Consider the following 12,637-nt stretch of genomic DNA (forward strand, 5'->3'; position numbering starts at 1 on the left):
AGATAAAAACAATAAATTGCTACAAAAAAGGCGCTTCGTCATTTTGTGTTGTTGTTATCGTTTGTAGAATGTCAATTTATGTGTCATAAACTTGAGTGGTTTCAAACGATTTCTAATAGACTTTGTGAGCCCTATACATTTGATGATATTTTCAAAACAAACCGGACAGTTGGAAACTACCACTCAGGAAACACGATTAAATGAATGAAAATTAGTTTACGCAAAAATTTTATTTAAAAAAAACGGTGTAAATAATGTTCAGTAAATAACAGAATGCCAGAAACAGTCCATTCGGGAAGCAGCTTTACCACGCTTTAAATCATTTCATACGGGAGAGAGAATCGTTCGATACAACAGCTTATGTACATATCACATTATCAGCAGCATTTTTGGCTCTTTGCCAATCCCGCATTCCAGCGAACTGCGTATCATTCATTCATTCATTCATGATTACTGAACATTCAAATAAGTCACGTTCGCCCAGCTGCTATCGATTTCATTTGAGTGATTCAATGGAGAACGTTTCAACGAATATTATGTTCCTAACAAAACAACATCCCAAGCAACACAAATTGCGACAGCTAGCATTAGCAAGTTTTATTATGTTTTTTAAATAGCATGTTTTGTGCAGTTCGTTTAAGACGAATGCATTTACTAAATATACTGTTCAAGTTGTTCTGAAAAAGTTATGAATGCTTTGTTAAAACTACAATAAAACACAAACTTAAAGGTTTGCTCCAAGCTTTTTTTGAATGTTTTATAAAGTGCATGTAGTCAGTGTCAGTGCTTAATTATAAAATCACTATATAACTCTAAAAGTCAGTGTCAGTGCTTGATTATAAAATCATTCTAAAACTTGGTAATCATTTTCGATCAAGATGTCAAAATAGGACATGCTCAGGTTAGATTACACATATTTGGATTGGAATTTAAATTTTTACACATTTTTAATAAATAATGTGTCTTGTTTTTGAGTCAAATTAATAATATATAAAAACTAGCTGACCCGGTAAACTTCGTTTTACCTTCTAAAGTATAAATCGTAATAAATGTTTAATTTCATCTACACGTCCTTAACTGCATTGTGCTCGCCAATAGATTCTTATGGAAATCGTAACAAATAAAGTTTAATTTGTATTGGGACCCCCTCATCAAAAGTGAGATCCTTGAAACTATTATACAAACCATCTCTGACCCAAAAAACCCTCGGATACCAAATTTCACTTCATTCCGACCGACCATTCATACGTGATGTTATCACAAAAAAAACGCCTCCATTTTTATATATAAGATCTTTGAAAACCCTCACATTAACGGAAGTGGTATGAAGATCTCTACAATATGAGTATTGAGTAAAGGGGCCCAACTAGTAGGAACAAAAATTTGTTGCTTGACGCCATCATTAATCCAAGATGGCGGCTTAAACTGTAAATTTCTGAAAATCTCATGAAACATCCACAATATGGGCATTAGGTGGAAGGGCTAAACGAGTAAAAGTCAAATTTCGTTGTCCGACGTCATCTTGAATTCCAAAAGGACGATTTGCGCTAAACTTCAAAACACTGTAAATGATTGAAAATCGCATAAAACCCCCACAATATGGAAATTAGCTGAAAGCGATCAGCGAGTAGAGCTTATAAAATGCTATTAATTGCAGGAACCCCTTCAAATTATGTGTATAATTCAAAAGGACTCAACGAGTACTAGTCGAATTTCGCTATCTGACGAAATTCTGAAATCCAATGTGGCGGCTTCCGCTGCACTTTAAAATGCTGTTAATCGCTGAAAATCAAATGAATTGAGAGAAATAGCTAAACAAGTAGAGAGTGAAATTTGTTTTCTTCTAGTTTAGTCCTTTCACTCAAAACCAATATTTAAGAGTTTCGGAATATTTTAAGTCATCAACATTATACTTTAGTAGATTTAATTTATCGGCCTAGCGGTGAAAATTGATGTCCTTTTAAGTAGGGACATCTAAAGATTAGGAAATTTTTTTCATATAGGTGGATAGAAGGTTAGATGAAATGAAAGATGTTGAAAATGAGCGGGTAGATATTATTTAGAAGCATATCATAAAATATCAAATTTTTGTTTCTCACGGGCCTACTACTATGAAGCGGTAGATACAGATATAGTTGAATCTGTCGTGAGACGGTATACTATGTAAATAAAGAGTTGCATCTACCACCACACATTAGTAGGCCAAGCGTGGTCCGCCCCACAAGGGAAAACTTGCAGTGCGGACGAACAAAAAGATGACATGTGATCGCTCAGATATACTCCCTTTAACTCAGAAACGCATCTATCGATGAATAGTCTTCTCAGTTTGTTATCTTCGCATTTGTTACATCCACTTTTCACCGCTAGGCCGATAAATTAAATCTACAAACATAAATTACGGTGATTAATCCTTCATAAAATTATATTTTAGTTTAGTGGAAGCAGCCATCTTGGATTTCAAGATAGCGTTTGATAAAGAAATTCTATTTCTACTGGTTCAGCCCTTTAACCCAATACAAATATTGTGGAAGTTTTATGCGATTTTTAGTGATTAACAGCATTGTAAAGTAGCCATCTTGGATTTCAAGATGGCGTCAGAAAGCAAAATACGGTTTCTTCTAGTTAAGCCCTTCACCCAACACCCATATTGTGGAGATTTTATGCGATTTTAAGTCATCTACAGTATTTAAAGTTTAGCGGAAGCCGCCATTTTCGATTTAAAGATAATGCTAATCGCAATTCCTACCAAATAGGTAAAAGATCGTAAAAATCGTTGTTCTCTCTGCGATAAGCAGTGCAACCAGATTGCTAAAAAACCAGATGGTTCAGTTGGAAAAGTTGTCCAATGAGAGAAGCAGCAAATATTGTTGCTGGTAACGGTTTGCATTCATTGAGAGCAAAACTTTTACACGCTTTTTTGCATACTTTTAGGTTGTACGAATAAGGTGTCGAATATCGTTCAATTTGTATAACTCTTACCGCTTAAGCCAGAAGATAAAAAAATGTATTTATTTTGCCTCTACTTTGGTAGGTAAATGCTGTTTTTTTTTTCGAGATCTATGCGATAATTCTTTTAATGCATATGAATCGTATAACAAAGTTAAATGCAAAATATACCTAAAAAATGTTTGCTGGGCACATAACCGTGATAAAACAAATAAGCCATTTATCTGACCATAGTAAAGCTAATAAGCATGGCATTGACTAACGCCATGTTTTTTTTTGCAAAATCGAAATGCAGAAAATGACGCCATGTTGATAGATTCACTATGTCAAGTTTTGCAAATATTTTTTCAGGCTTATTTTTTATCAATTCCATTGCGCTTGCGATGTCATTATGTCATTATTGTATTAAAAAAATGTGTTTCGGGCATTTTTAATTTATTTTTTTTCCATGTTCTACGAAAGCTTCATGTAAGCTTTGGTGACCAAAATTTTACACAAAACAGGGCCAAACAGCTAGCTTTATTAGCTGGTGTTGCATGGAATGCGCTTTAGTTTTTCATGAAGATTAATACTACTACAATTCTAACGATATTTTGCTGAGCATAATAAAGTGAAAAATGTAAGGGAATTGAGGGTAAAAACAGCCATTACTCCATTTTCCGAAGCGTGATTGCGGTGGCTACAACCTTTATTGGATTTTTTGGAAAAAATAACACAAGATACGTGCCATTAGATTCAAAATTTTCAAGTCTGAACATGTATATTATGATCAATTTGAAAAATTGAGGGGAATCGCAGGTAAAACAGCCATAACATCATCTTCCGAAGCTTGCGGTGGCTCAAACAGCCTTCATTCGATTTCTCGGAAAAAATCACACAAGATACAACACATTTGGTTCAAAATTTTCAAGTCCGAACAAGCTATTTTCTGAAATAATTGAAAAATATAGGGGAATTGAGGGTAAAAACAGCCATAACTCCACTTTCTGAAGCGTGCGATGGTTCAAACAGCCTTCATTCGATTCCTCACAAAAAATTACATACGACAAGACCTGTTTTCGTTCAAAATTCTCTAGTTAAAATCAGTGTTTTCCAGGAATGTTTACAAAATATAGTGGAATTAGGGGTTAAAATAAGGCACTATCTCAAGAAGACGTCTTTGGTACTCTTTGGACCATGACAGCATAATCCAGGCCAATGAGTCGACGACTTGTGATGCATTCTTGCAACAGTATTTTACATGCGCACCAAAACCTAAGCGGTTTTTGACCATCACTCCAAGGTACTTCCGCTGCTGATTAGTAATGTCATGTATCCTTCAACAGTTATCTTCATGTGAGGCACAAATCTTCACGAGCAGAACTTCGGTTTTATGGAGAGCTATCTAAAGCTAAACTCCCTGCATCCAGTTGCCAAGTTTTTCTACGAACACAGTTGCAAGGTCTTCTACTTCCTCGATTATTTCGCCGGTAATCATGAGCACGATATCGTCTGCAAATCCGACTTTCTGCGGGCCTACTGGTATTTTAAGCGTTGAAACCTAATGTATAAATGGCATTCACCTAGTAGAACACCCGCGCTGTTAAGCAGTGTATCGCAACCCGGTTTCATTTCCGTAGGTCAATACTAGATTTTCGAAGAATCTTCCTACCTACTATGCTGCAGAAGGTATTGGGGACATGCATCCAGTGAAGCGCTTTGGCAATAGCTTCCCAACTGGCATTGTTGAAGGCGTTTTTAACGCAACGTCGATCGTCACAATGGCGCTGTGACGAACATCTGTCCGCTTCTTTTGATATGCGTGAAATACGCTTAGCAAGCCCGCAGGGCCACTGCACGAGCTTCTGTCGTAGCTGATTTGGTTTCGTTTAGAACTGATTTTCCCGCCCTGTTGGAAGGTCTTCAACTCAACGTTCGGCCACGAGGTTTGAGAAATCGTGATTTCCAGCTCTACGTCCCTCTTTGGTTGAATAATTAACTGGGACTAACACAGCACTAGTTGGTATTATCAAGACATTCAACCGCTACTCCTAGCCTTTTGATTTCGAGGGATGAATTTCGAAGAAAAATCCTTCAAGCTTTATGTTAAGTGTAGATCATTGTTTTTGTAGTGTCTTTAATTTAAATTTTTTTTTATAAGGTTCTATATGGGATCTGTTGATGTAAAATAACTAAAAATAATACATTTTAGAACCACTTCACTTTCTGTGTAGATAGTTAGTTGGTTGAAAATTATCCTCTCCAGTAGTTTACCATGCGTGCCCAGCAGACAAATGGGTATGTAGTCTGTATGATGGTTGATGCCCTAGGAGACTTTCCTGGCTCAAACCCTTAGAGGCGAGTGGGGACCGCTCACTACACTCCCTTTTCTGTCCACATCGCTTGGCTTGTTTGAAGAGTTCGAAATGGCCGAAACTCCATTAATTAGACGCACGACAGCCACCATCTCCATTCTGCCACACTTGTGATTAAACATAATAGGCCTGCGTGATAAACCCACAATCTAGGCATTAGTTTAGATTCATTATAGCTGTCTCTAGGTTTCTAACCGATCTTTTTAATTCCTAGCATTATAGCTTAGCTAGTTCGTCATTTTGGCATGTCGACTGTTGAAACGAACCAATACTCAATACAGGCTGTGGGTTGATAAAAAAGCACTATGAAGACACAATACGGGTTTCAAGTTTCACTACGAACCTGGTGTGAGTTGAATCGCTTACTTATCAGCCCGTCGTGCACTTAACAATCTTTCCACTTTGAACAGAATTATATGAATCATACTTTATTAACAGCTGAAAGTGAGACTACTAGGGTTCAGGTAGCAAATGGTCTCCTTGATGCTGCACCTTCAACTGGTAACTTTTCGCTTAGCGTTCTTCTGTTTTGTTGGTTCATCTCGACTCTCGGATGCAGTATTCTTGAAATCATCGATCGGTAGAAGAGAGAGTAGCGATCACGAGTAATCATTCCAGGGTGGGATCTGCGTGTCTGGTTTACTTCTTTTCTCTTCTGTCGAACAGATTTGACCATGCTGTCAGGTTAGGTTGGCTTGGATGTGCTGTTTTGAATATCTTGAGCCTTAACCGGAACAGTAGCTCATGCTCAATTGATTTTTGACCTCAATTGATGTCGTTGCTCTTGTTCTGTTATGTACATATGTTGCTAAGTTTTCTGTTGTACAATTATCGATCTATTTATCTACCTATAACCAATCTCATGCTCCTGTACCTTTCTATCAAATTTTGGGGGATTTTAATCATTCCAAGGCTGCGTAACAAAATCCTGACACATGCTGTTTTGGAGCAGGTGACACACTTACCGAACGGCGAGCTTGGGCCTAGTGGCTCACCAGTTCAAATCTATTGGCATAGCTCCATGGGTTCATCAGCACTCTGGCACAACGCTCTGTATCAGTTCTGATAAACGGCACCACAACTAAGCGGAGCAACACGTACAGTATAAGCACTGACCACACTGACTTGACTCTTAGAACAAAAATTCAACCATTTTCTGTCTAATTTTTTTGTTGTCAGCTTTTGCAGGTTCGCAATACCGACGGCAGGTGGCGAACCTGAAAAATTTGACAAAAAATACCCTGTAGGAAAAATGGTCCTGTTTAGCCCGGTTTTATCGTAGAAATTGCGTGTTTTATTTTTAAAGTTGGGTGGCATTTCCTAACTGGGATAGCATTTCTTCAAATCGATCGATGCGCACTCTGGAATCGACATTGCGTACTGTTGGAAAAATGATTTTTTTTGTTTTTTTTTTTCTGGAAAAATTATCCAGAAAACGAAATCGAGTGTCCAGTCAGTATGGTCAGTGGTATAAGTCCAAGGCCCAGCTAACATGAAATCGTAATAGAAATGATAATCCAAATCGACTGTTAAGACATTTTCAAAAGCAATCGTAAACGCGTTGGTATAGAGTGATTTTCTATCATTCATTTATGACAAGCTTTGCCCAAAAAAGTTGAATCAGATAGCAGGTTTGTCAACTCGTAAATATGTCTCCAAAAAGTTGAGAATATGCTAATTCGACATTAACAATTTGAGCTATCTTAAAGTAAACTGATTTACGATAAATGGGCGGTCCTTCAATTGATACTCACGCGCACACTCTATCCGCTCTCTCTTTCTTCCTTTGACCTGTTCATAAAAAGAAAATCTCACCTATTGAGCTATAGCGTTAATCACAACAACTAATGAGATGGCATCGTGGTAAGATATAGAACAGCGATCTCGGAGGACTGGAGTTCTAATCCTGGTCAAAGAAATTATGTTATTCAAATTACTAAAAATCGTTTATTTTTCTTTTTGTGGGGAAATTGAATCTGTGGCTGTGCTCGAAAGTGACGTGTTTTTTTTTCGTGCTGAAAAATTTGATTTTTCCGATATCAAAATGGACCTCAAAAGTTGCTTCAAGGCCGAACCCCGAAAATATAACACCTATATTGGCAAGTTTTATACAATCTTTTCAGCTGGTATATTTGCTCGAATAATTCTGGTTTTCCTGCGATATACCTTCTTAAATGTTTGCTGAGGAAGCCCGGGAAGTATTTAGTAACGCACATGATCGTTTACATTTGTACATGCGTTTGCTAAAAACGTTAATGCACGTGTCAAGTTTAATTTGTTGTTGATTGTTTGTATTCGGTAAATCCGCATTTTGCTGGGTGACGAGCGAAAAATTTAAAGTGCCTTATATTGCGGAAATTGCGCCTATTTAGACTCCTGTGCAAATAATTTCCACGCAGAAATATTTTCGCACTGACGCACACATAGACAACCCGTGTCAGTTTTTCAAATCAGCCGTTGCTCGCTTCTGATTTTCGAATCACATTTCCAAACGGCATAATCGTTATTGTTTTTGCGAAAATTATTATGAAATGCGAACCAATAAGTTTAATAACGAAAATTGACCGATTAACAAATGAAAAGAAACGAACAGAAAACCGAATGCATTCTGTACATTCGGGTACAAGAATTTAAGTGGAACAAATAAATTATCATTCGGGCGTTTTTCGAATTACTGAAAAATTATCCAAAAAATTATGGATTCACTGACAATTTCTACTGACACACCAGTCGCAATTGTTTTTAATTCAATTTTATCAAAAGATGTAAAGTATAGCGATATGTGTCATTGTCTATGTATAGGTCTGTGAGCAGATTTTACTGGTCTAAATAGGTGCAATCTGCGCAGTTTGTTGAAGACGGCAACGGTGCGTATGAAAATTGATTTTTTGATAGAAATAATTTGGAGTAACTGAACTCTGATGTTGGTCCTTTTTTCATATAGTCCCTTTTCAACTTTTAGCACATGATAGTTTATATAAAGAATGTGATGGTGTTAGTGAGTGCGTAATTGTTACCTGTCAAATCACATTCTCTCAATAGTCTAAAAATTCATGCAATTGACAATATATTGTCCATAAGTTATGGATCACCATAACACGAAACCAGTCCTCATATTTATTGAACGAAACCGGTATTTCTGATGAGGCTTCACTCTCATCTCGTTGATTCGAGTTACCTTGCATGAATTTGTTCAAGGGCCCATACAGTACGTCTTTCAATTGTAAATTATAATCTCACATGACTCTATCAAACGTCATTGACTAGGTGACATATACAACAAAGTCATCAACACATAATCACTTACTTTGAGAAGCACGAGTCTTCTTTCTAAACTGTCTTTATATCTAAATGACTGACGTAGGACAATGAAAAATAATTCGCTTAAAACAATTTTCCAAGGAGGTTTTGTGAATCAGTATCGATTGCAGCTTTCTTCGCGACTTTCGTAGGACGAACAATTTTCCACCGGGCGTCGGTAGTCGAAACTTCAGTTTGTGGGCGGTACAAAAGGCTGACGATACAAAGGGACATGCTGGGTCTGATGTTCCCGTGCCTATCGTCGCCAACAGGCCGTGCCATAAATTATAAGCCAATTATCTCTTACCTCCATGTTTTGAGCATCAGGGCGCCATACGTGAGCGAGAATCCGATTTCACGCAGCCACACACGGGCTGTACACGTGTACAAAGATGGCGGCGGGTACATCACCACGGTCTGTAATTAGAAGCAAATTACAACATAATTAATGATGGCGTGTGCGGTGCAAAGCCCAGGCAGATGTAAGCAGATGGACATCCCTACAACGGCACAGCGCTCGGTTTGAAAAAGATGTGATAAGGCACGAGTTCTACAAAGTTACTAAGTAAAACCGGATATAATTATGGAGTGAAAACTCTTCGCCACAATTACATCTATCTAGCGGAATAAACTTTATGTTAGGTGAGTTTCAAGTTTAAAATCAACAATATAACAATCTACCAACTGAATGGAACAGTAATGCTGAGTTTAAACATGCATTTACGCTTTGTATATAAAAAAAAGCTAAAAAAATCTCCTCAAAATAAAAAAAAATATTTTGATAAATTGCAGTCTTCGAGGTTGAACCTTTTCAGTTCCAAGCGGTGCAACCTCATTTATCATGAAAGAAAAAGAGGATCAAACGGATAACAATTACCTCAGCCATTTGAAGTGTTTCGCCATTTGCCGATTCCAGCTATGAAAAGGTCTTGGAGAGCTAGTGTCGAAAATATATACCCAAATGTGATCTATTTGAGTTTTCGAGTGGGTACTTTTCTGTGCAATTCCGAAATCTCGTGGAAACCGAATAGAGTGGAATAACCATTAATCAACATAATGGAGCTGTTGGAAAATTTTCACTATAGAAGTTGCATGAGTTGTACAACATTTTATCCCCCCCTGGCGATGTTAGAATCAGATGTTCAAACAAATGGAACAAATGGAAGTTTCTTAATTTTGTTTAATCAACAACTAACAAGCAAATGTAACCGGTGGAATTTCGAAATTAAGTTTTATCGGCATGAACATCGCATCAAGACAACAACGATAGGAATTTATGATTCTAAACTTCTCAGAAATATAGATTAACTTTTGAGCTTAGTTTCTAATTATTTCATTTGCCGTTTGTTTGAGAATTAGGATGTTTCAAAGGTAAAAATCAATCTGTTTATCTTTTTTAATAAATTTGTTTCTTCAAAACGTTCCATGATTTAATTCGGTACATAACGCCAAAAATTTATTATTTGAAATTTGTTTGAAACGTGCCTTAAAGTGCAGATAAACCAATAAGAAACTAACAAAAACAAACAAAAAAGTTTAAAAGTTATCACAAAATCTGGTGGCCCACACTAACGTTTGTGTGAAATTTGAGGAAACATTGCTTGCTACAACATTTGTGCGGTTTCAGTTTTACTAGAGTTTTTTTTTGCATAATTCACTAGCAAACTTTTGCTACGTAAACCGCCAGAATTGAATCGCCGTCGCTCCTTCTACTACCGTTTCTTTCTCTCAACAAAACCACAAGTTAACATGGTTCCAATGCTCCTCACGGACATCGTTCCCCAAAAGCTTCCAAAAACAACGAGAACGTTTACGGAAACCATATTTGTGAGAACATGGTCCCTTTCCTTGTTGTCTAAGTTAGAAAACCGACAAATGGACAACACCCAAGGAACGAGTGGCAGCGAGGAAAAATAAGTGAATTAATTCAAACGAGCTTACAACTTGGGTAACAGTTTCCCGCTCTTCGATCGCCGGCATAAGCGAACCGAGTTTTAACCCGATTTGCGTCGTGCATCGAGCTATTGAAATATTCAGCGAGTTTTGGTAAATTAAAATACATATTTGAAACGAAAATAAACTAATAAATTTATGTGCGCATTTTGAATATGAAACCTAGGATTTGCATTAGCTGGAGCAAAACATCCAAAGTTTGTAGTGGAATAAGTATCATAAAGGTGCTTTAAAAATATTGAACAGTGTTAAACCGTTGTAGTATTGAAATAATTTTCTTTGAGATGCATCATCTATCTAATCTATCTAAGGGTTCAGCGCCAATTAACTGACGCATAGGGTTGAGATAAAAGATCTCCACTGCTGGCGATCCGGAGCCAGCGTCTTCACTTGCTGCCAGCCAAGGTATTCGTCAACTGTGCGGATTTCAGCGGATAGACTACGCCGCCACGAGTTTCTGGGCCTGCCTCTTCTTCGATGCCCATCTGGATTCCAGTCAAACGCCTCTCTGCAAATCTCGTTCTCATCTCTTCGCAGCGTGTGCTCAATCCATCGTTACTTACGTTACCGAATCTCGATTTCTAGCGCCAATTGATGACACCGGCGATGAAGTTCCACGTTTGAGATCTAGTTGCCAGGCCACCAAGCGCGGATGATGTTCCGCAGGCAGCTATTCACAAGAACTTGCAGTTTTCGCATCGTCACCGCATATGTGCACCAAGTTTCGCGCCCGCACAACAATACGAATTTGACGTTTAAGTTGAGGATTCGGATTTTAGTTCGTAGAGAGATCTGGTGTGAGCTTCGGAGACTCGCAAACGCAAATCGGGCTTTTCTTATCCGGGTTTCGATATCTTCCTTGGTAGCACCATCAGGAGTTATCTGGCAACCAAGATACTGGAAACACACCACTTTCTCAACCTGTTGCTTAGCTTGGAGGGATTTCCTGTGTTGATTTCCATCGACTTGGTCTTTCCGACATTGACTTTGAGGCCTGTTACCTTGGAGCTTTCGGTGAGGTCGTCGAGTTTGCTTTGCATATTCAGTTGTATTTGGGCGAGCACAACAATATCGTCAGCCAGGTCAAGGTCGTTCAGTTGCTCCATTGCTGAAGGATTCCTCGTAAAAGTCCCGAAGAAAAGAGACCTGACAAAGTGCGATAACTGGCGGAGCATAACGTTGATTCGTTCAACCCTCAAAGTACTCTGCAAAGTAATCCTGAACAGGATCCAGGAGGAGCGAAGACTCTCTAAAGGCTTCCATCTCTGAGACGTTGAATTCAATGTCAAAAGCTGAGAACAGTTGAGAACGGAAGTTGTAACGGTCGTACCTGGTTACATGTTTAATTTGTAAAGTTTATTTGTTATTTAATAAATTATTTGTTATTTATTAAATTATTTTTTATTGATTCATGAATGTGAAGATTATTGATAGTTTGTTACTATTAATTAATTAGTATTTAGGTATAAAGTTATTATCTACTTCTAAAAATATATCAGTTAGTCAGTAGAGTCAAACTTTATAGAGCGCTGCAATTAAAAATAACGTTGATCATCAATGATAGTTGACCTTTCTGATAGAGTAATTATTATTATTTATTCAATTTTGCAGATGCTCTTAAAACTAATTACAATGAAAATATTAAAACTATCTTATTCTAGGTTTAAAAACAGTTTTAAAAACTTTGAAATCGAAATCAATAGATATTTCATTGAAGAGCGCACAGCATACATCCAACGGGTTGTTTCGACCGTATTGGGTTCGTCGCAGGGAAAGTCTAAGAAAATTGCGCGTCCGGGTTGTTCCGGGAGCATTTAAAGGCAGTAGTGATAGCAGTTCTGAGCTATCCATGTTGTTCTGCAGGAGGTCGAAGATGTAAAGCCGTTGTAGGTAAATGCGCTTTGATTCCAGTGTCGGGAAATTCAATAACAAACAGCGTTGTTCATAAGGCGGGAGGTTATGTGCGTCTATCCATGGTAGTTGACGCAGAGCATATCTGATGAAGCATCGATGTACTCTCCGACCCTGTTTACATGCACAGTCTGATATGGTGCCCAAATTTGCACCCCGTACTCCATAACACT

General features: G+C 37.7%; 1 protein-coding gene across 2 annotated transcripts in view; it reads right to left on the bottom strand.

Annotated features, from left to right (window-relative positions):
• The window catches only part of LOC129755136 (uncharacterized), an 824,173-nt gene that overhangs the window by 203,284 nt on the left and 608,252 nt on the right, over window positions 1-12,637 (bottom strand). For both annotated transcript variants that reach the window (XM_055751488.1, XM_055751489.1), the window contains exon 14: window positions 8,908-9,017. In XM_055751488.1, coding sequence (XP_055607463.1) covers window positions 8,908-9,017 — 110 coding nt within the window. The remainder of the gene's footprint in view (window positions 1-8,907; window positions 9,018-12,637) is intronic.

This window comes from Uranotaenia lowii, chromosome 3, assembly GCF_029784155.1.
Source record: "Uranotaenia lowii strain MFRU-FL chromosome 3, ASM2978415v1, whole genome shotgun sequence".
NCBI lineage: Eukaryota > Metazoa > Arthropoda > Insecta > Diptera > Culicidae > Uranotaenia > Uranotaenia lowii.